Here is a 26,096-nt window from a genome sequence, read left to right as displayed (position 1 = left end):
ATAACACTATTGATGATAATGAAGTCAGATGCTATTTATATTCCAGATAAGTAAAAATTTTCAAAAAATTTACTTCCAGTTTCTGTTTTTGTAGTTCTAGTTTAGATTTTATACTAAATTTAAAATTGAGTATAATAATACCTGTCAAAATGCTTACTCCCTATAGACCAGGGCGCATCTGTAAAAATAATTAGTACATTTGGACGTTGAGAGGTGACTCAAATTTTTTTGCAGAAATTGCTTGAAAATAAATCAAATAATAATATTTGAGTTATCCTCCCTCTCAAAAATGTCCGGAACATTGTTTAAATAATCAAAATGTCAAAAAAGTAAGGAAAAATTCGATTGTTTTCTTCGTTTTTTGATTATAACTTTAAAAGTATTCATTTCCGAGAAAAGTTGTACTGACATAAAAGTTGCGTAATTAAATTTACTACAATATAGAATTGGTTAAAGATTTAAAAAATAGTCACCCTTGTTGCAAAATAGCAATAATTACGAAAAAACTACAAAAACAAGTATTCGCATTTTACGTTTTTCAACCATTTATGCTACACTTAGAACCTTCATATTTCACTCAGAAAAACTTTATGATACAGTAAAACAATACTGTAAATTTTATTAAGATCGATTTAATACATTTTGCAAAATAAATTTTGCAATCCAGCTTTCGCAAAAAAAATTCATTTTTTCAAAATGTTACAGGACTGGAAATCAAGCAGATAGCAAATTGAATTTTTTTTGCGTATAGAAGTGTACTGTACCTTTCATTTGCAATTTTGCAAAATTAAAATTGATTAACAGCACGGCGTCAGGAATTTTTTTAAATAAACATTAATTATTGGTGCTACGCGCAGGACATCGGATAGTTTGCTCTAATTGGGCATTCCAATGACCTTTGATAATGATTGATACATTTTAATTTTTATTGCATTTCGATATAAATAAATAAATTTGTTTATTGCAAAATAAAAACGCATACTCTATTCTTTGAAATAACACTTTTATTAGCAAAAACTTTCTTTGTTCATATATTTTAACTTAGAGAATAAAAGTTTATTATTTTTAAACATATGCAATTGTTTAAACAATATTTCACAAACAATAATAAATTAGTTTGATTTTTGTGGAATTAAAATATTAAAATACAACAAAATATAGAGTAACAAAATAATATATTAGATAAAGATTAGAAGAAATTTTGGTGGAAATCAACTTGTGTGAATCGAACACCGCTGTCCTGCGCGTAGCACCAAAAATTAATGTTTATTTAAAAAATTTCGTGACGCCGTGGCAATTAATCGATTTTAATTTTGCAAATTGTAAATGAAAGGTACAGTACACTTCTATAAGCAAAAAAAAATTTAACTTGCTATCTGCTTTATTTTCAGTCCTGTAACATTTTGAAAAAATGAATTTTTTTTGCGAAAGCTGGATTGCAAAATTTATTTTGCAAAATCTATTGAACCGATCTTAATGAAATTTACAGTATTGTTTTACTGTCTCATAAAGTTTTTCTGGATGAAATATAAAGGTCCTAAGTATAGTTGAAATGGTTGATGGTTGATGGTAATGGTTGAAAAACGTAAAATGCGAATACTTGTTTTTGTATGTTTTTTCGCAATTATTGCTATTTTGCAACTAGGGCGACTATTTTTTAAATTTTTAACCAATTCTGTTTTGTAGGAAATTTAATTACAAAACTTTTTTGTTAGTACAACTTTTCTCGAAAATGAATACTTTTAAAGTTATAATCAAAAAACGAAGAAAAAAATCGAATTTTTCCTTCATTTTTTGACATTTTGATTATTTAAACAATGTTCCGGACTTTTTTGAGAGGGAGGATAACTCAAATATTATTACTTGATTTATTTTTAAGCAATTTCTGCAAAAAAATTTGAGTCACCTCTCAACGTCCATCTCAAAACAGATGCGCCCTAGACTACTAGCTGTATGCTGGGTTTGGATCTAGAAACTTTTGTAAAATTCAGTATTGTCTCCTATATTTTGTTGTATATGTAATAGTACTTTGATATTTGTACAAGCATTCTAGAAAATGTTGCTTAACAAATTTTTTGATGTTAAAATAAAGGTGTTGTTATATAAAACAATTTTATTGGTAAAATATACATATTTCATAACAGAAAAAATATAATTTTTATTTCTAATTGCACTTAGAACAATTTCAATGGGATTGGAAAAATACTACAAAAATGTCAAAAATTTCTAAAAAAATTCTTAAAATACTCAACAATCGTCGTACATAATATAACCTAAATATATCTAACAACAAGCTACAAAGCAATCGCAATTTAATCATTTAACAATGGCAATGACTGGTATGTAAATACAAAATATAGTCCAGTGGGAATCTGTACAATAACAGCTTAAATTGCTTGTAATGAGTCGGAATTTAATTTTTGTAGAAGTCTCTGAAAATTATATGAGTGGGCATAAATCAGCGGGCAAATTTGCGAAAAAAAAAATTTTACGAAACTTTGGTTTTATTTCCCCACAAAGGCCGGAGCCCACTTATACGGAACGGACCGCGACGATCGGCATATTAATATTTTCTTGTACATATTGAAATGGCTCAGCGCCTACTTTACGGAATCGTAGCACATTGTGCCGAGTCATTTGAATAGACGAAAATATTAAAATGCCGATCATCGCGGTCCTTCCCGTTTAAGTGGGCGCCGGCCTCAACTCAAAGCAACATCTCGATATTAATTCCTGCTCAAACCATAACTTCAGGATAATTGTTGTGTGACTGCCATGGTATTCTCATCTCTGGATATCGACAGTGGTCTGCCGCTACGCTTTGGCTTCCGTTCAAGCTTTTTGGCTAAATCCATCATGTAATTGCGGTTCTTAAAACGTCAATTAGGCCACTATTCTGTAAAATATTCTTTATTAGCTTCATGATCACGATCCTGACAGTAAAAACTGTTTTAATAAAGACACGCGTCATGCGGTAAAAACCGGTATTTGTTCTTCTCAAGGTCGACTAGCATACTGACTTATGCCCAGCTGGCCGGGTTGTTTGGAGAGAGCGGTGGAATCGTTTTCTAGGAGGCCAGCTGACTAATGGTTACCCTTGTATAATTATAAAAATGAAAAATCGACTATATTTTCAGCAGTATTCCGATTTTCCATAATAGACCAGTAAGGATCTGCGAAAAAACGTCTATTTTTGGATGTGAGAGGTGGCATTCGGATTTTTGCAGATAAAGTTAGGTGACACCTTCAGTAATAATAATTGACTTATGTTCCTTCTCAAATATGCCCGGAACATTAATAAAAAAATTAAAATATTTAAAAATTTCGAAAAACATCGATTTTTTTCTGCTTTCTTTGCTTATAACTTTAAAACGATTCGTTTTGGAACAAAGTCGTACAGAAATAAAATAAAGATAATTGAATTTTGTATGATATACGACTGGTAAAAAATGTCTTAAGGTATTACCTTTTCTGCAATATAGCAGTAAATACAAAATAAGGGGGCAAAATAAGTCTGTTGTTATTCAATATTTTTTAACCACTTTCGTGGCACTTAGAACCTTAGTAATTCGCTTAGGAAATTCTTTGTAACATGCTTAAATCGTGTACCAAATTTCATTAAAATCGACCTAATAAATTTTGCATAATAAATTTGCAATCTAAATGTTTTTAAAAAAGTTCAAATTTTTAAAAATCTTTGTGAACAAAAAATAGACCATTTAGAAGTTGGCTAATTTTTTATATATAAAGAGGTGCTCTGCCTATCTAATACACTTTACATAATTAAAATCGGATTATTTAAGGGGCCCCAGCAATGTTTTAAATTTATAAACAATTTTTTGGCTTATAAACAAATAGCTTTGTTTAATAATAAAAAAATTATTTTTAGCAATGCAAATAATTAAAACCGGTATAATTTGACTTAAACTTTCAAATGCTGTCAGCAGAATTGCTATTTTATTTTTTAATCAAGTTATTTTTTTTGAAAGTTCCACCGCGTTTATCTCGAAAACTACGCATCCTACGGAAAAACTTGTAAGAACATTTTTTGCTTAGAATTACCCAAGAAATACAAAAAATTATTTATTTTGCGAAAAATCCATTTTATGTAATTCCTCAAGTTCTTTGTTTATAACAACATTATCGACATCCGGATCAACTGTTACTCAAAAATTCGTATTCTACGGGTCAAAATACATAAAAAACTTGGGTAAGTCCATCTAAATAAAGGAGCCCGTAGCACCCCCTCCTGGCCACAGCACTAATTTGTTTATAAGCCAAAAAAATTGTTTATAACTTTAAAACATTGCTGAGGCTGCTTAAATAATCCGATTTCAATTCTGTAAAGTGCGTTAGATAGGTGGAGTACTTCTTTATATGTAAAAAAATTGACAAATCTTTGTATGTTCTAGTTTTTGTTGTGCAAGATTTTAAAAATTTTTAATTTTTTAAAAAAAGTTTAGATTGCAAAAATTATTATGCAAAATCTAGTAAGTCAATTTTAATGAAATTTGGTGTACGGTTTTAGCACATTACAAAAATTTTCTAAGCGAATTAGGAAGGTTCCAAGTGTAACCTAAGTGATGGAAAATCATTGGATAAGGACAGGCTTGTTTTGCCCCCTTATTTTATATTTATTGCTATTTTGAAGCAAGGGTGATAAATGAAGACATTTTTAACCAATCGCATCTGATAGAAAATTTAATTATCTTTGTTTTATTTCTATAGAACTTTGTTCTAAAATGAATAGTTTTTAAGTTATAAGCAAAAAAAGTAGAAAAAAAAACGAAATTTTTTGAAATTTTTAAATATTTTATTTTTTTATTAACGTTCCGGGCATATTTGAGAAGGAGCATAAATCAATTATTATTAACGAAGTTATCACCTAACTTTATCCGCAAAAATCTGAATGCCACCTCTCACATCCACCTAAAAACAGATCCTTACTGGTCTATAAGTAAATTTTTAAACATTTTTTTTTCACAAAATTTCCATTGTATGTCCTGGAAATATTTTTGTCAATTACAAACGCACATTTTGATAGAAAAAATCACTGTGACCAATTTTCCATCCAGCTATATTTGTCACAGGGTTAAAAAACAGGATCAGCAATGTAGATTTTTCGTTATAAAATTTTCTACAGACTTTTCTACAAAAATATAAGCTCCAGCTCAGCAAAACCAACCCTAAAATAATTCCGTCTTGGCTATTATGACACTTTCAAAATGGAATGGCAAGAATCATTTACTTACATAAATTTAATTAAAACGGAAAATCTGGGGAGATATTCGGAATGATTTTTACAAAGTATTTTAGTAGAGATCATGTTGAAGTTTGGAATCTTCCTTCATATCTAACTACATAAAAAAAAGACATTTATGAGTCTATTTTACCGCCTATTATTTGATATGTTTGTCTATAATAATTTCTTCTTCTTGTTCAGCCTTCAGTAATCCAACTTTGGACATAGGCCTCCCCCAATTCAATCCAGTGTTGTCTATTTTGCGCCACCTGTTTCCAGTTGTGTCCTCCAAACTTCTTTATGTCATCGGCCCATCTCATTTGTGTCCTTCCTCTACTTCTTTTTCTTAAGCACGATCTCCATTGTTGTATTTCGTGATTCCATCTTTTATCCTTCATTCGGGCATTGTGTCCTGCGAAGCTCCATTTTAATTTGGCAGCATGTTCTCCTGCGTCTTTTACTTTGCTTTTGCTTCTAATCCATGTATTTGTTTTTTTATCTATGAGCCTCACTCCATCGCTCTCTGTGCCTTTACTATTTTATTCACATTGGCCTTGGTGAGTGTCCACGTCTGTGAACCATACGTAAGTATAGGGATGATACACTGATCGTAAACTCTGGTCTATAGTAATATTTAATATTATATATAAAAATAGTTTTCAATGGTCTACTTTCTATATGGCATGGTAGTAAGGTAGTACTTATAAAACCCGTGTATTTGAACAGTGCATCCTCCCTATTTTGACGTATGGCTCAGAAACATAGACATTAACAAAGGCCAACATAAACAAAATATAAATAACTCAAAGAAAAATGGAAAGATCCATATTGGGAATAAAACTGCAAGAGAGAAAATCAAACAAATGGATAAGGTACAAAACAAAAGTAGAAAATGTAACACAACATATAACAGGGTTAAAGTGGAGATTTGCGGGCCACATTGCGTGACAGGAAGATAAAAGATGAAATGCTGAAATACAAAACTGGAGACCGTGGACAGGAAGAAGAAGGAGATGAAGACTTCAGATGCGATGGAAGAATGATATTGGAAAAGCTGCAGGAACTCACTGGAAAAGCGCAGCCAAATACAAACAGATATGGAAAGATTTGTGGAAGGCCTATGTTCAAAATCGGATAGAAATGGGCTAAAGAAGAAAAATAATGATAGTCCAGCGAAATAAGGTATCCCCGTGACTTTGACACGGGACTCCTGCCACGAATGCAAACATTTCCTGCAATTATCATTACGACAAAAGGTAAGTGGTCACTTTTTGCGCTAATAATTGTGTTGAGTTGTGCCAATTAATGGATCATATCATTGCAACCATATACATTTCACTTTTTACTGTTTTAATTAATTAACTGTCTAATTTTATATCTCCTACATTAACATTTATTATTGATAAGCAGAAAAATTACGACAGTCTTTCAAGAAGTATTTAGATGAGTTGCGTAGAGTTTCTTATTCAAAAAACGTTTCACAACTGCCAACTGAGGGGATATTTAAGAATAAAAGAGTATTTTGTAACCCACTACAGATTTGAACAGTTATAATAGCATAACATAAAAAATATCTTCAGTATAGTATTTCCGTTCATAGTCAATTATTGCACAATTAATTTTTAAATTAGGGAAATAATATACGTAACCTGTACGACAAAAAACCGGCTACTTTAGAAATATTTCTCTTTAGAACTGTTCGCAGAAGTCAAACCTTAGTACATTATGTATATTTTCTCATTTGTGATCATTAGAAAACCGGTCAATTATACCAATGAGGCATGCACTAAAGTTGTTATTGAGTATAATCCATAATATGATTTATAAAAAGTTAGATGGTGAACTGGGCGACAACCAACTAGGCTTTAGAAACGCCATGGGCAATAGAGAAGCTCTATTCAGAATAAATGTGCTCATGCAAAATAAAACTAGATATGAACCAGAATGTCTACACATGCACATACTTTATTGATTTTAAAAGGCTTTAAAAGTCCAACACGACAAATTAATTAACACTAAAAAAACAAAGAATAGTGACATCAGAATAATAATAAATTTATTTGGGAAATATTAGAACAAAATAAGAATCAAAGATCAACTATCAGAAGAGATAATAATTATTCTTAAGAGATATAAGGGTGTATATTGTCACCACTGCTATTTACCATATACATGAGGCTATCTTGAAAGAGACTCTAAAAGATTTTAAAGATATCATGATTATAAATGAAGAAATTATTAACAACCTGAGGTATTTACAGACTTGGCAGATATATTACGACTGAAGGAAACAATTCATGGTCATCACAAAACATCCACTAGACCAGTGGTTTCCAACCTTTTTTAGCTCGAGGCACACTAACTTAAAAACTGGTTCACCCACGGCACACTTGGATAAATATTCTCTATAATTCAAATAGAAAGAGTAAACAGGTGCAAATACTTGGGAACATGATTAATTCATAATGCAAAGCAAATTGAAGTGATTAAAAGTCGTATTAACATTGTTAGAGGACATCGCACACATCTTATGGAAAATATAATGTCACTCAAATTCAATAAAACTTACATGAATAGATTCGTTTCAATGTAACGGTCACTTATTATCATTGCGCCAACTCTGAATTTTCAGTAATAAGAGCAGGAATTGATATAAATTAATCTGAAATCAAATGGGTAGGTACATAAGTTAGAGAGAGAAAAAATATTTTAAGATATCCAAATTATCGGGAGTTCATAAATCTTCTAAGATTATTAAGCCTCTTACCTTGTAAATCATAAATGACAACGCACTTCCAGTGACGCACCGTAAAACAAGGGTATTTAACGCACTAATGAGAATTTAAAAGAATTTTATTTAATTAACACTATTGAATTACGACTTAAATTGCATTCTACTGTGTTTTAACATTATCGATCAATTAAAAGAAAATTAGGCAAATCGTTTGCTTTAGAAAGAATCAAAAGTTTTTGTCACTAGTCAACTTTATCTGGTAATTATTGTAAACTAGTAATTATTATAAAGGGTCGTTACGTTCCGCCAAATGGTTAGTTTTTGTCGAACTGTTGTTCTACTATTAACTATTTTAATTAGTGAAAATGCAGTGTTATATTTGTGATGTTCGAGTTCGTGCTAGAGGTTTTCGTCGAGTTGAGAACTTAGATAATCTTCCACCAAGATTTCAGGAGATTGCATTGGGTCGCCGCATGAACAACAATCTACCGGAAGCCAATTTTGATATTGGGATTGTGATTCACATAAACTGCTACAGATACATCATTGAAGAAATTGAACAATGTAATGATGATAATGTGAATGCTTGTAGATTCAAGTGTGTATTACAAAGAAATATTTTATGTTTTGTATGTGATAGAGCTAGAAATCTTGAACGTTTGTCATTAGAAGCTAGAGTGGATATCTACATGAAACGAGAGATTTTTGTAGGAAAGGGTGCTTTATGTTGCAGTGATCACATAAATGATGACAGTATGCTAGATCATAATATAATAGAGAATTTGCGTGGTAATACGCGTAATGTTAACTTAAGTCCGAAAGAAGTTTCAGAGTGGTTTCAAGCGTTACGTCTGACAGCAATTGAAAATACTACTAATCGTTTCGAGACAGACACGTGTATTCAAGAGGACGACTTCAAAGCATTGACAAACTTAAGCAAAAATAATTTTTAAGATCTTTATACTTATTGCGATGAGGTCGTAGTTTATGATAGAACTAGAGTTATTACTAAAAAGGATTTAATTACATTTCTTATGAAATTAAAATACAATTTAAGTGACGATTTATTAAAAATTTTGTGCTCATATTCTAGCAGATCCAACGTTAGTCTGACAATAACTGCAGTACGTACAAGTCTTTGTCAACGATTTGTTAGAGAAAATCTGGGTTTAGAAGCAATTGGTCGCCAAGAATTTATTAGAACCCATGTTACAGATTTTGCTAACTCTTTGTACAATCCGAATCCTGACAATCCTCAAGCCATTATTTACATAGATGGAACCTATCTCAAAATTCCCAAATCGTCTAATTTTCGAAGTCTTCGCCAAACTTACTGTCTACATAAGGGTTATCATTTAATCAAACCTGTTTTAATAGTCGGACCTGACAGATATATTTTGGACGTACAAGGCACCTATTTTTCTGATTCAAGAAATAACGATGCTGCAATTTTACAACATCACCTTGAAGATGAGGAACAAGACGAAGTAAATAACTTGCGTAACTGGCTGCAACCAAATGATATTGTAATTGTAGATAGAGGCTATCGTGATTCTATTCATTTATTAAATTATTTAGGCCTAGAATGTCATATGCCACCACTTCTACCAAGAGGGCAAAGACAGTTGTCTACTGAAGATGCTAATAAAGCGCGATTAATTACTAAAACAAAGTTGAAGCTCGGAATGGACATTTAAAAAGTATTTTTAAATTGTTTTGTGGATTAATACCGGTCCATCATGTGCCTAATATTAGAATGTTTTTAAAAATTGGGTGCAGTTTAATTAATAAATATTTTCCACCTATTCAAATGCAAGGTGCAACTGCAGAATTGGCAGAAACAATGCAGGAATTGGCTGCATATGAAAATGTCGTAAAAGCTCGTGTTGAAGTTGACCGTTTGGACTTACAACGTATTCAAGACGATGCATGGGTGAATTTAGATGAACTTATTTTACCAGAATTTCCCATTTTGTCGTTACAACAGATTAGAGATTTGACTATTGGAATCTACCAAGTAAAACTTGCACCCAGTTACATTCAAGATAAATTACAGAGAGAAAACATTGAACATTTTACATTTCAAGCACTTTTAGAAGAACAGGGTCTTCTTAGAGCTCGTGTTTACTCTAGATTTCGTCAGGCGACTAAACATCAATTATGGATAGCTTTTCAACCACTCCATCTAGAAAATGACGGTGACAATATACCAATCGACGGCTACTACTGCACTTGCAAAACTGGTGCACGAACTGTTGGATGCTGTGCTGATGTTGCAAGTGTGTTATGGTATCTAGGGTATGCAAGGCATGACGCAAATGTAAGGTATCCATCAACACAGTTATTACATTCTGTCTTAGACGCTAATAATAGAGACGTGCATTTTAATCAGTAATTGTTGACTTTTTGAATACCACAACTTGGTTTTCCATTTTTTTATATATATTTTTAATAATTAATGACAACATGGATTAGGCCTAATGGGGAAACCATGCAAAAAAACGCGCTTTGCATTTTACCTCAATGGTGGTGGGGAAATGAATGCATTATTTAATCGAAATTAGTTACAGATTTTATGTATACTTACCATACATAAATAATAAAAAATGATTAGTATTGCACAACATTTACACAGACGAACTACTCACTAATGAATGCATTATTTAATCGAAATTAGTTACAGATTTTATGTATACTTATCATACATAAATAATAAAAAATTGATTAGTATTCCACAACATTTAAACAGGCGAACCACTCACCACTGATAATTTTTAACGAACGCCTATGTAATAATTAAATATTTGGTGAGAAGTAGGAAAGTATAAATAGTTTCACTAATTCGCTTTTAGGACCCGCTGGGTTTAAGCTGCTTTGAATAGCACCCTGAGTAATTGTGATTGTAACTGACATTTTTATGAACTCCCAAAATATGATTTTGATAAACTTTAATTGCAATTTGCGCCGTAATTAATCATAATTAAGAGTTGGCGCAATGATAAGATTTGATCGTTAATTTAAAACGAATCTATTCGTATAAATTTTATTGAATTTGAGTGACATTATATTTTCCATAAGATGTGTGCGATGTCCTTTGTAAATATGGAGAAATTATTATGCAATGAAGATCTAAAGATGGACCTAAGGACACGACTACTGCGCTGATACGTTTTTACTACGCTACTCTTCGTTTATCGTGGATAGAAAGACTTATCAATATTGAAGTCTTAACCAGAGTTAATAAAAATAAGAAAGTTGTTCAAACTATTTAAAAGCGAAAACTTCAATATTTTGAACATGTCATGAGAGGATTAAGATACAGACTGCCACAGTTGATTATGAAGGTAAAATTGATACAAGAAGAGGGCGAACCTCTTGGTTGCAAAATCTGAGAAAATTGTTTAATTTCAGCTCCATCCAACTTTTTAGAGCTGCTATAAATAAAATGAAAACTACAACAATATCTAACAGAGCGAAGACTTGAATAAAACGAAAGGTGAGGAGAAGATAGGAAGTGGTTTAATCTCGAAAAGATCTGCAACAGTACCAAAATTGCTATCTAGGCATTGGAAGAACTCGTCTGCATTTGGCGTGGTCGAAAGCAGACTCAACTCTTCAGCAACGGAGTAAAGTTCCTTTTACTGATAAGTCACGATTTGTCTGCGATCTCCTAATGTTTAATGAAGTGTATGGGGAAGACGAGAGGAACAATATTCTGACTGTGCCATCTTTGAACAGTTGTCGTCGAAGATGGTTCTGTTATAGTATGGGCAGATGTTTCTAGCAAAGCACACCTGTCTAAGAAGATTATCTCTATGCCACAACGATTGTATCATGAAATTCAGACCTGATGAAGACATAAACAATACTGAAAGTTTAACAGCAGGTCTATTGAAAACCTATCGTGATCTTGTAAATATAAAACAATTATTTTTCTGATTTTCTAACGTTGTTTCATAAATTATCTAATTCTGTTTAATTTAGTCTATTTGATTTTAGTATAACTGTCAAATGATTATTTAGTCCAACACCATTGTCAAGTAGAACAATAATGATTGCTTAATTGCTTTTTTAACATTACATAGCCGGTTTTTTGCCAGTCAATGATATTACGTGATTTTGTTTTCAAAATATCGAGATCAAATCATTTTGGTATTCTAGTATTGCAATTACCATGCAGAACCACAATGTCATGTTCGCATTTAAAATAATTCGAAAAAATATTGCTATATCCATGATCTCTCCACCATGTACACAGTTGTCTGTTGAAGCCACAGTTTAACGTTTGGATGAGATGAGGGTATTCGTAGCCCACTAGAGTGTAGAAATCTTGATCCCCTAGATGGCCTCGGAATCTAAAAAATATAAGTAATGTATGTTTGAGAAAGCAAAAATATTTCAAATGTTATCAAAACGTAATACATTGTTATGATAACGATATCCATGCAATATTATCGTAGCGACTCACTCTATAACGAGAACTGAAATGGCGGACTAATTACCTCGTTATTATAAGCAGATCTCGTTATATCAGAAAACAATAATATTGTGCATACATATGAATATATAGTTTTCTAAAACAGCGTTTCCCAAACTTATTTTTTCGTGGCCCGGGTATTTTTGTGCTTATCTTTCGTGACCCACTGTTTTTTTTCATACCCTGGTACATGTATACAAAAGAACATATTTAAATATTTATTATAGTTTTATATATTTTAATAAACAATCATTAGCTCAAACAAAAATGTAATAAAACAAAATAAAAATCAAATACTTTATTAATGAAAATATGCAGTTGTTTCTGGTTAAGTAAAAACTTTACGTTTTCTGCTAAAACTGAGTACTCCTGGCGGCAAGACAGCTCAAAATATATCGATTGTATTTTGTCAAATACGTCTTTTGAGTGCCCTATCACACGATAATTCAATTATTGACTCAATATCTAAATCCGGAAGTCCTATCCATTGTAAATGGATTCTTTGTCCATGATTAGTTGCTGTGGATGGAGGAAAAACATTCCTTCAGATTTACCTCCAGTCCTAGCAGGTGTTCCTTGAAAGCCGCTGAAATCTCGTCCGACAATGATTTCACGTTATACTGTTTTTGTAGTTCTGTTAGCTTTGTAATTTCCTGCTTCCGCGCGACGTGTCCACAAATATAAGTTTTTTTGTTGCAGCTTCCACCTTCTCTTGTACTTTCAATACAGTTAATTGCTACCTTGTAATATTATATTTAAATTGCTCAAGAAGTCAAAAATATCACAAAGGTAGGCTACCTTGATTAACAAATTGACGTCAGGAAAATTGTCCTTAAATTGAAACATTGCATCCATAGCCATTTTGGATTTTGTTCTAAGAATATTGAAATTTCTTCCTTTAATTCAATAAGTATTTTTAAAACATTCTCTTTTGATAGTCGCAGTGTAAAATATGTTCATGTTCACTTGAACATCTGAAACGGTATCGGGATCGCCCGGTACCGGGTCGCGACCCACCATTTGGGAAACGCTGTTCTAAAACATTTATTTCCTATTACTCTGGGCTAATTAGCAAAATACAAGGCAAAGTTATTTACCAGCAATTTTATTGCTGAAATCGAATCTTATTATTATATGTATTAATAATATAGATATGCAAAGTCCGCAGATAGTGTGCTACTTTTTTTATAAACAAAATGGCGCCCGAAACTCGTGTTTTTTTCAATTTTTGCTCTATAACTCCAAAGATTTTAACTTTAGACCAAAAACACCCAAATAAAAATTCACCGCAATTAAATTCTGCATAGAGACGTGTTTTTTCCGATTTACTTCGACGAAAACTTTCCCCGGAAAAAGCGGGTTTTTCCAACAAAATCTTTAATTTTCAACTAAACTTTTAGATAAGTAGTTGTTAATCAATAATTAAATAACGTGGTAACGTAAAAGCCCTTTCCGTATATATTATAATTCCAGAAGTCTATGGAAATTGAATGAACAATTTAGCAACAATTAAAATGTTAATTAAAAATTTACGGTCGCTATAATAACGACAATAATTATGATGCATAAGAATAACTATAATTTTTTCATAAAAAGACACTATACCTATCTAATGTACTTTACAGAATTGAAATTGGACTATTTAAGCGGCCTCAGGAATATTTTAAAATTATAACAATTTTTTGGCTTATAAACAAATAGAATATCTCGGTAAGTATTAAACTAAATTAACTCGTGAAAACAGTATTCGAAAAACAGCGGCAAGACGCTTCTTTTAAAAGAAAAAACGTTTAATTATGACGAGTGGTTCCTGAGATACAACCGGTCAAAGTTGACCGGAATTTACGGCAAAGATATAAACAATAGGATCATAATTTTCAAACCATCACCTTTTTATTTTTGTCCTCTTTCTCCATACCAATTTTCATATCTCTAAAATCCTCATAACATATATTATTATAATAAAAACTATCGATAATACGTGTGAAAATTGCCAAAAATAGCAAAGTATCAATCAAAAATTAGGTTGGAGAAAATGTAACCCTCAAAGTTCAAAATCGGTATACGTTAACAAAATGCATTTTCTCGGATTCCCATGGAGAAATTTCCTTCATTCTTTTTTTGTTCCCTCGAGTAGAGCCATCGAACTAATGCATTATTAAATGTCAAACTTGCTTTTGTTTTGTTATAATAGATTAATTTATTTATAAGAACAGAAAATTACATATTTTTTCCAGTTGTAGGCTTTTTTTTAGATAAACTTACTACAAGTGTACCTTTTAAAGTTAAAAACATAAATATTCTCATTTGAAAGCTGTATAATTATTTAAATAATTTTTATTTAAACAAATTAAAATATTGTGTTAAAATAAATTAATTAATTTATTATAACAAAACAAAAGCAAGTTTGACATTTAGTAATGCGTTAGTTCGATGGCTCTACTCGAGTTACTTGGGAACAAAAAAAGAATGAAGGAAATTTCTCCATGAGAAGCCGAGAAAATGCATTTTTTTAACGTATACCGATTTTGAACTTTGAGGGTTACATTTTCTCCAACCTAATTATTGATTGGAATTTTGCTATTTTTGGCAATTTTCACACGTATTATCGATAGTTTTTATTATAATAATATATGTTATGAGGATTTTAAAGATATGAAAATTGGTGTGGAGAAAGAGGGCAAAAACAAAAAGGTGATGGTTTGAAAATTATGATCGTATTGTTTATATCTTTGCCGTAAATTTCCGTCAATTTTGACCGGTTGTATCTTAGGAACCACTCGTCATAATTAAACGTTTTTTCTTTTAAAAGAAGCGTCCTGCCGCTGTCTTTCGAATACCGTTTTCACAATTTAATTTAGTTTAATATTTCCCGAGATATTCTATTTGTTTTTAAGCCAAAAAATTGTTTATAATTTTAAAATATTCCTGAGGCCGCTTAAATAGTCCAATTTCAATTCTGTAAAGTATATTAGATAGGTATAGTGTCTTTTTATGAAAAAATTATAGTTATTCTTATGCATCATAATCATTGTCGTTATTATAGCGGTCGTAAATTTTTAATTAACATTTCAATTGTTGCTAAACTGTTCATTCAATTTCCATCGGCTTCTGGAATTATAATATATACGGAAAGGGCTTTTACGTTACCAAGTTACTTAATTATTGATTAACAACTACTTATCTAAAGGTTTAGTTGAAAATTAAAGATTTTGTTGGAAATCCCCGCTTTTTCCGGGGAAAGTTTTCGTCGAAGTAAATCGGAAAAAACACGTTTCTATGCAGAATTTAATTGCGGTGAATTTTTATTTGGGTGTTTTTGGTCTAAAGTTAAAATCTTTGGAGTTATAGAGCAAAAATTGAAAAAAAACACGATTTTCGGGCGCCATTTTGTTTATAAAAAAAGTAGCACACTATCTGCGGACTTTGCATATCTATATTATTAATATATACAATCATAAGATTCGATTGCAGCAATAAAATTGCTGGTAAATAACTTTTCCCAAAAAAGGCCTATTCTCCGATAATCAGCCCAGACTAATAGTGAAGCCATACGGAGCAATATAAGATGCTAAATATTGTTTCCTGAACAATAAGACTTCGCCATCATAAATTGTAAATTTCCTACAATATTCAATATCGGTCTATAGATAAACAGAACAGGAAAAAGTTTATCATAGGCAGTGGATTTTATTACAGCACTGGCCTCGATAACCACACAGAGGTTGGGGATTTCTGTATACAGGCAGTTGGGGTATTTATTTATAGGCATTACTGCGCTAAAAACAGGTAAAGAAACATATTCTTCGATTTAATTTTTCCTCGTTATAACCAAATATGCCTCGTTATAGTGGTGTTACAGTTCAATATGAATTTCATGGGACATCTAGTGTACCTCGTTATAAGCGAAACCTCGGAATAATCGTGTTTGTTATAGAGAGAGTCAACGGTAAAAAATATACTGAAATGATGGTATCTCCTGAGGCAAAATGTTCCGGAAGAAAAATTAGCCTCTGTTCGGATTTCCAGATAAGAACTACTTCAGGGAGAACACCATTATAGCGACACCCCCATCGAACAAGGTTGTAACTCAAGTTACGTCTTTTTTCAGATTTCAACATAGGCGAATTCAGCAAAAAATTGCGCGCACATCAATATAAACGACATAGTTAAATTCTCAATAGTTTGGCTAATAAGAAGTTGTATTTTAAGTTACGTGTGCCATTTTCAGGCATTTTAGCGTGAAAAAGGCAGTAACACTGGATACTCCCTATGTTACATATTTACTTTCTTATACTTGACGATTAACAAGGTTTTTAAATGAGTTACAACTTTGTTGCACGTATGTTTAATTTATAAAGTAATCACAAATATGCTGCATCTCATAAGTCAATTTATCGAAATGTAAATAAAAAAGGATTTACGGACATTTTTTCATTTTTGATAGTTGCGGTGGACAAAATCGGTTTTTGCTACATACTTCTGCGTAATAAATAGTATATTATTCAACGAGCATGTAATGATGGCTATTACTCACGATGATGAAGTTTGCGACACGAGCCGTAGGCGAGTGTCGTAATTCATCAGAGTGAGTAATAGCCATTACATGCGAGTAGAATACTATACTTTTTCTTCGACCTTTTTTTATTTTAATTAGTAAAAAATTTAATTATCAACTACTCGAGATTTAAATTATATTAATAATTTACAAGAATACCTAAATGTTATTTACCCCTAGTACGTGGCTGAATAATTGGTTGCCTACTATTACCAAATTATTATTTATTGTAAAAATACAACTAGAAATAGTCAATATAAGTTCTATTCGTTTTCGAAAAATTATAAGCTTAAATTTGTACCTACTGTCAATTAATCTAATAAATAGGAAATGGCTGTTGTCGGAGGACGTATTTCAATAGTTATAGTGTATATTTATATTTAACTATATATAATATACTAATATACCTATACATAATATGTTATAACATATTTAACACAGTATAACTTGAAAAATAAACACAACATTAGTTATAAATTCCAATTAACATAAACAAAATGAGCTAATGTCACTGTCACTAAAATAAATGATAAACGTCAAAATTTTTAGTAAACAAGATATAAACGTAAAAAATATATACTGACATTGTTACAGTTAAAATTCCTTTAAAAATTTTTCGAAGTTAATTATTGATATAAATTACAATAATTATTGTATTAAATAAACAAGTTTAAGTAATTTTATTTGCAGTTTATATACGATAAATATTAAAAGTGGCATGTGTCACTTGAATCTAACTTCAGCCCGTGAGTAATGACCCGTGGGTAACTTCAGCCCGTGAGTAATGAATTATTACTCACGCGTACAGTAATGGGTGCTATTATCTATGAAAAAATAGCGAATAATGAGCATGTTATTAAACGGTCGTAGAAAAAAAAGTTTAATATTTAATGTATTTTTTGAAATAGCACATTCCAAAACGAGGGTGATTCAATGCATGCCCTTATAGAAAAACGGAAAAAACAAGTTGTATATGCTCCAGACCAATGGATAACCATTATACGATGTGCCAAAGCATCAGACAAGCCTTAATCCGTATCTGAAATAAATCACAAGCAAATTCTAAATTTTAACCTATTTAAGGACACACATGTTAATTTTGGAGTAATGTTAATAGTAAAAAAAGTAAAGTAATAAAACAAAATGGTCAAAAATTAAATATTTACAGATACGCAATAGAAATGCGAAAAATTTGAGATATTTTATAACATGTTTTCTTCATAGTGACAGAATATTATTGTTATAACTTATAATTTCCAATTAAAGTTGTGAAAACTATGAGTTGATATTTTCTTTAAATATACGATAAAAAGTAATTTTCTCCTATCTATATTGCTGATGACTCAAAACATACAACCTTTTAATAGTAAAACTGGAAAATAATTAACACGGAGAGTGTAAAATGGCTGTTAGACAATTTACAACCTTTTTCTACGAAGAATCATCTTTATTATTAAGGTTGTATCTCAATCAAACTCAAGATTTGCAATAGTTAATAAAATTACAAAACATACATCTCACAGTAATCCCTTATTATGTTGTAAAGATCATATCCCATCAGTGTAAAAGAGTCTAACCATTTCGTTACGAATTTTAAAAAAATTAATTTTTCGTTAGGTTAGAAAAATTAGGATAGGGTCTTGGAACCTTGGAAGTCTTACCAGTAAGAGTATGGAGTTCTTCTTGATGTGCCTATCTGTGACAAATGTTGGCGATCATCATGGCAATCTTTATCAAGTTTTTCAACAAAGATGTTCTTCTTCCTGGACTCCGCTTTCCAAATATTTCATTGGGCACGTTCACCAGATGCAAACGTTGGCAATCAGTTTGCGCTTTATGGTTCTGAACGACTTGCTAACGTCAAACATGTTTGGAAAGCGGTCGCCATTTTTGCAAACATAAGATATTTAAGTTGAACTTTGCAAACGTGTTGAATATTGAAAAAATATGGCGGGAATTTAAATTGTATATATTGTAGAATATTTTGACAAGGGTTTTATATATAAAATAAAGGCTACTGAAGACATTCTGCTACGTTATTATCTATTAAATAAATTTTCTTTTTTCCTTTAATAAAAAAAATAAATTCAAAAACCTATTTATTGAGAAAATTTATTTTAGGTTACGTTCAAACCAAGCAAGCAAAATGTCAAATTTTAACCTAAACAACCACCCGTTCAGCTCGCTGTCAACAAGTTTAGATTCAAAGCGCAAACATTTGTGAACGTGTTTGCATCTGGTGAACGCAGTCATTGTAGGATAGCTTGCTTGTAGGAGGGCATATCTGGATTCATTTCACATAATAGAGAGATATTGCAGAGCCTTTTTTGCACTTGCTGTATTACAGCAGGCGTTATTTTGACAGTAGAGCATGCGCAGATGTGATATCTGGCTTACGCTGCGTTATTGGAAATACGGCCTGCCGTTATTAGGGGAGTCGTTACGCTGTGCGGTATTCGTTGCGCTATTTTCTTTTCAGGTTATGTTTGTTGTCTATCTTTCATTTAAACCAAATTTATTCGTAATAATTTGCTAAAATGGGTACCTCAGACAGTAGCAAACGAATTAGATTTACGTCTGATGACGATTTGTGTTTATTAAAACAAGTTTTATGTCAAAATCCATATTGACTTCTCCAGAAAATTGGACGTTAGTTCAGGAAAACATGAAGAGTGCAACAGGAAAATGTTTTATTTGTAAGAACATTCAAGGATCATTTATTTCTCTTGCTCGATATTTGGAAGAAAATACAAACCTGCTTTCTTTCATCTAAATTCAATTCTGAATTTTGAGTACAAATTAGATAAACAACTAATCTTAATCGAGCCGTAAAATACCGCAACCAAAATGTTGAGCAATATCTGCATTTATGAAACATCTGAGAAATGTCAATTCTGTCAAAATAGCGCGGTGTAAATAGCGCAACGTAGGCTGTGTTAAATTTGCAATATCTCTCTAATGTGTCCAAAGTATTGTAACTTTCGAGATTTGATGGTGGTCAGTACCTTTAGGTTCTTCTTCATCCTTTTGAGGACCTCCTCATTTGTAACTCAGTCAGTCCATGAGATTGTAAGTATTCTCCGATATAGCCACATATCATATGCTTCCACTTTTATGCATATATCTTCTCTTATGCATATTCAACACCATAAAAAAGGGCAGAGCATCGCAGCATTCTTACTTTTATACCAAGACAGAGGTTGTGGCTGTTGAAGAAGCTGGTTGAAGATGGATCTAGCTTTTCCAATGTACACTCTTATCTCTTGTTTGTTGGTCAATTCTTTATTTATTATGATGCCAAGGTAGTTGTAGTGATTCACGCCTTCTACAGAGGTTGGTTAACAGAGTGTTGAGTTAGTAGATGTAATTAGGAAAGCCGGTCCCACAAAGGGATAAAGGCAAAGACAATGATGATGATAATATAATATATTATTAATATGTTTACCTATATTTAGATGTCATCGCTTGCACAGTCCCATTTGAAATAACTTTGGGAAACTCCAAGGATTTTCTTTGAGCAGCGAGGTTGATAAGTACCACACCAGAATTGTAACCTTGAAAACCTCTTGGATGGACATCATTTGATATATTATTGTCATGGTAATACTCTCCAAAGGTTGTGTTATGTTTGGCTTTGTACATGTGAAGAATATGACGATATACAGGAGTTAACTCTGGGGCTAATCCAAAAAGAGCACCAGGCTTAAATCTAAAACAAAACAAGTATTTTGAGCAAACTGAAACAAATAGCAGTAACCAATTAATAAATAAAGGCAAGCAACAGATTTCATCAACTTACCTGTCAAACTCATTAAATAATAATGATATGTCTTTTTTAAAGTATAGATCACAATCAAGTAAAATGGCATAGTGTTGGCTTTGTGGGGCTATCCTATACAATCCTAACGATATATAAAATAATGCATCACTATAATAAGTACCTGAAATAGATAAAAAAATGTAAACTATAATAACTACTATACATCAAAACAAATTTAAAAACACTCGTGGAGTTTAATCCTTAACACATTCAGTGCCTGTCTTGAACAAACACAATTGACTTAGCTGGTACCACATATTGTTCATTTAGTAACACAGTACTACCGCCAACACTTGTGCGTAGTCGGTACCCTCGATGAAGCAGTTGTTTCATCGAGCTGGTTGTTTCATGGGCACTGAATGTGTTAACTGGGGTGGACTAACACGGGGAGATGCACTTTCACCATGATGTGAGCCACAATAATTAAACAGAGATAGAATCGGACAGAACATCATTAGTGATGACTTTAATTTTGAGTATGCCAGAGAATTTAAGTACCTTGGAACAACAATAACGCATATCACAAGAAATAAACAATACAATTCAACTGGCAATATGTCGCACCTCGGCTCAAATAGTGTCACAACTCAAAAAAAAAATAAAAACTGTTTTATTGCACCAACAGTTTAATAACACTACAAAATATTATATCAAAAAGTGTTATGTTTATAATTCAAGTATTTGTCGTTAGATGACACTAGAATCATTATATATGATTAACCAAAATCAACAGTGCATGGAACATAAACAGTGTCACATATCGATATGTGCAAGGCATTTGTTCATCTATGATGTGTATAAAGCATATTTTATCAAGTTAAAACGGTATATCGATGGCTTAGTGTGAAAACCTCATATCTCATTTTTTTTCGAAAATGACAGTTTGGTGGTTTTAGTTTGAAAATCTTGTATCTCATGATTTATAACTGTTTGAAAAAATCCAAATACACTAGACTATTTTCTACAGCTGAAAAAAGAAACTGCGTATATCAATTGCTCACTTGATTTAGTGTGAATACCACGTATATTTATAACCAAGAATTTGGTACTTAATTTGGAGTGTTTGCTTGAGAGATTCGACTTGGAGAAATGTTTTTTGTGAACGGTAAAAGGTAGTCCTGCATACAGAAACATTTTATGAACCTTAAATCAAAAGATTTGTACTGTATCAACTTAGTATTTGGAGGTGTGCAATAAGCTATGAAAAATGAAAACCTAGTAAATAAAAATAAACACAGCCTCATTTAAGATGAAAAACACATATATCAAGATATACGAGGTTATCATAGTTACTTGGGCAAAGGCTCTACATACTGCAAGGATATTTACGTGTTTTTCATAGTTAATACAGTAGACTCCCGTAAGTTCGGCCACCTCGGGACCGGACCCTAGGCCGAACTTAAAAGTGGCCGAACTAACCGATGCTTATCTAAAAAATACCCATTTATTGTTTGTATGGATCTAGCAAAAACAAAACACTTGTACATTAAGTAGAAGACAATACAGAGGAACACTCTGACATATATTTAACATATACGCTGTGAGCTCGTACGTAGAGGGTACATTTACAAATTCGTGAGCGCCAGTAGTGGCAAGTCTGTAAACGTTTACCGGAAATTTGACATAAATGTCAAAGTGATTAATTTAAAATTAAAATTAAAAACATTAATTATAAAAAATATTAGTTGGTCAAAGCTGTGGTATATATTTTTACCTTAAATATACTTACGTTTTGAATACTGAATTTAAGTTTTTTTAATGTTCCGTAATATGTAATTATAATTTAATATATTAATCTTAGCGCCACCTACACGATAATTGTGAAAGTATCCGAAGTAAGAAATTCATATTTTGTCAATAGAACGTAAAAATGATTAGCCAAATCTTAAAAAAATCGATTACAATTTAATTACTTTTTTGCGTTGTAAATGTTAAGCGATAACAATTAAATAATAAATTTAAAAATTACTGGTGAAAGTTGAATTAGTAATCCGCTAGAAGCGCCACCAGCGAAGCTCAGAGCGTATATGAAAAGATAGACCATTACAAAAATACTATAAAACAATACTTACCGAACTCTAGGCCTAATAAAATTTAAAAATAATATTGCACATTGGTGGTTTGGCTTCTTAAATACTTAAAAAAAGTCAGTAATTTTTTTCTGAATTTGCTTTTCTAATGATTTTTGATGTGCAAAGTGTGTGACTAATGCTCAGAGAGCCGGCCGGACTAAGCGGAGACCGAACTAACCAAGGCCGAACTTACGGGAGTCTACTGTATTTGTATTTCCAATTTAATAGCAACATTTAACACTTTTAGCTCTAGGCCAATATCAGATATTTGTCTCAATGTGCTCGAATTAAACATATGTAACGGTAATTTTTGTTTTTGGGTTATATTATGCAGAAAATCTTTGCCTCTACTGTAAAATTGTAATTTAATGAGATACGAGATTTTCACACTAAGCCATCGATATGTGATAACTTTATTCAAAACAATCTGCGTATGTGCTCATGAAATGTGACACATTTAACACTTACTTATGTTTCTTTTTGCAGTATTTTTTGTTTAATGCGGTTAATTTTATTTAAATTTACATCACTGGCCTCGATAAACACCCAGATTTTAGACATTTCTGTATACAGGCAGCTGGGGTATTTATTTATAGCCATCACTGCGAAAAGACAGGTAAAGAAACATGTTCTTCGATCTCATTTTCTCTTGTTATAACCAAATATGCCTCGTTATAGAGGGTTATAGTTCAATAGGAATTTCATGGGACACTTAATGTACCTTATTATAAGCAAAACCTTTTAATACCTGTGTTCGTTATAGAGAGAGTATTGTGTATTAACTTATAACAAAGTAATCTTACCAGGTTTGGAACTGAAGTGTGGTGTCATCACTTCAACAATATCTTGAATCTTTTTGGCGCTCTCTTCTATATCATAGAAGGAATACACCAGAGTCTTATTTCCATAGATCACATCAGCTATTTGGTTTTCAGCAATACCTTGCGATACTTTATCAACAATAATATTAAATTTTAAAGGCACAGAACTAACATTTAACAAGTTATGTATCAGATCTCTGAACTTGTAGCTAAGAGTAGAGACATTAGTAACTTTTGTGAATATTAGCCAAATGTTGTACTCCTTTGACTTTTTCGAGGCAGATGGCAAGAATTTGATGCTTCCTAAGTCTTTTCTTACATTTCTACGTAACTGTCTTCTTTGTTTAATAACGTCTTGGGTCAAAAGAGCATAATAAAATAGGAACAGTAAACTTACAACTATACATATATTTAGGAATGTGTTTGTTCTTAATTTCCACATAACTGCACATTTTTTTTCTGGCTATGATGGTTTTTGAAAAGCTTGATTGTTTTTTCTTGGCATTTCTTAAAAAATGCAACAAAAATAAATCTAGATGCAGTTTTGTGAGTTAAAATTAATAACTGTAAATTTATACAAACAGAAGTTCTTGTTTACTTATAAGGTTATTTTTATTTCAAAAATGACAACCTGTTTTGTTACATCATTGTCATGTCTAATGGAGTATGGAGTATTAGATGTTTAAATAATGCGAACGAAAAGAAAATTTTGGCGATGTTTTATTTACATTAGCTTAAAAATAGATACTCTTTTTATTAACCTAAAGGCTTAGTTTATGAACTTTATGAGAAAAAAAATTAGATACTTTATATTTAATGGTTAAATCAAGAACTTTTTCTGTAAAACAGGAGACATATGCTACACTCTGACAACAGGGCCCGGATTACGTACACTCGATACGCATCGTATCCGCCATGTTTTCCCATAGCGCCTTACGGGAAAACATGGCGGATACGATGCGTATCGAGTGTACGTAATCCCTATGCTGAGCTCTGTTTTCTGTTTCTTAGAAAACTTTAGTTAGATAATTCACCTTACGCTTTTGTAATTTTGGTTGCCTGTAAACTTCACAAAGGTTTCAATATAAATTAACACGTTTTCTGCCATATCGAGTTCATTTTCAAGAGGTCACAGCTACTAGTACACAATTTAAGCAATAATACATATGAGACTGGACCAAGCTTAAATTTGCACCCTACAATTTTAAATTATTAACTGTAACTGTTTTGATAATGTGCCTCCATTATAAAATTAAGTGAGATATGTAAAGGGTTATGTTACTGCCGTAACATTAAGAGTTCTACTAAAAAGTTGAAGGAAACCGTGGACCAGGAAGGCAAAGGATTTCCTGGCTGAAGAATCTTCTTAGGTAAGAAGATTCACCTAAAATAATTTGCTCTGAAAAATGAAAATATCTCGAAAACTAATAAATTTGGGCATAGAGAATGTTATATAAAAATTAAAGTACGTTAATGTGACTTTTCAATAATGATATAAAATACAGGGTGTTCCATTTAACATTACTGAGAAAATAATGTAGGTACTTGCGTTTTGACTCATCCTGTATTTGATATAAAGAAAATTAGCAATATCAATAATTCTTAAAAATTTTGACAATAAATAAAAAAATATGGCATTAATAAACCATTGCTGTTGTGCTTATTTTTATTTATACAGGGAGTTGAACTTGTTACGATTCTCATACAAAATTGGTTATAACTTTGTAAATACCCTGTATAACATTACAAACCTTTATAATTTTGTGATGGAGAAGTTAACAGGGTTTCGAATATAAAATAAAATATAGGGTGTTCCATTTAAAAAAACATAAGTTAGGTCTGTCACTGTGTTATCGAACACCCTGTAACATTCTAACTAATTTTGTAATGCGAAGCTCAAAGGTGGCTAAAATTTTTGTTATTAACTTTTATTGTTATCCATTACTATAGCGGAGCTATTGAGCTTTACCCTACTAATCAATCACCCTGTATACGACGGAGATGCAAAGTGGATAACATTAATAACTGGGTAAGAAACAGAAGAATAGAATGGAATGATCACATAAGCCGAATGACAACAATAGGGCTTTTCATCGATTGTCATTTGTTTCGAGCTTCTGTCATGTGTCACATAATATTAATATATCTACGTCATACGTCTTTGGTTTGTATTATTGTATATACCAATAACATATGTCGTAGATATATTAATATTATGTGACACATGACAGAAGCTCGAAACAAATGACTGTGAATGAAAAGCCCTATTAGGGTAGTCAGGGCAGTGAGAGACAGTTCCCCAATAGGGCTTTTCATTCACAGTCATTTGTTTCGAGCTTCTGTCATGTGTCACATAATATTAATATATCTAC

At 31.6% G+C, this 26,096-nt stretch overlaps 1 protein-coding gene across 2 annotated transcripts; it reads right to left on the bottom strand.

Moving 5' to 3' along the window:
- Positions 1-1,915: 1,915 nt before the first annotated feature.
- On the bottom strand, positions 1,916-24,343 carry LOC126884723 (xyloside xylosyltransferase 1). Of its 2 annotated transcripts, XM_050650850.1 has the most exons (5): positions 23,707-24,343; positions 20,811-20,952; positions 20,457-20,720; positions 12,150-12,331; positions 1,916-2,896 (listed from the first exon to the last, which is right to left on the bottom strand). In XM_050650850.1, exons 1-5 carry the CDS (start codon positions 24,164-24,166, stop codon positions 2,892-2,894), a joined length of 1,053 nt encoding a protein of 350 aa, XP_050506807.1. In that variant the 5' UTR covers positions 24,167-24,343; the 3' UTR covers positions 1,916-2,891. The 2 variants fall into 2 exon arrangements, with proteins under 2 accessions (XP_050506807.1, XP_050506806.1); XM_050650849.1 differs by lacking the exon at positions 1,916-2,896 and having other exon boundaries at positions 11,951-12,331; positions 23,707-24,342.
- Positions 24,344-26,096: the final 1,753 nt, after the last annotated feature.

Source organism: Diabrotica virgifera, chromosome 5, assembly GCF_917563875.1.
Source record: "Diabrotica virgifera virgifera chromosome 5, PGI_DIABVI_V3a".
Lineage (NCBI taxonomy): Eukaryota > Metazoa > Arthropoda > Insecta > Coleoptera > Chrysomelidae > Diabrotica > Diabrotica virgifera.
The sequence above is the reverse complement of the archived record's forward strand: the minus strand, read 5'-3'. Positions and strand labels throughout refer to the sequence as shown.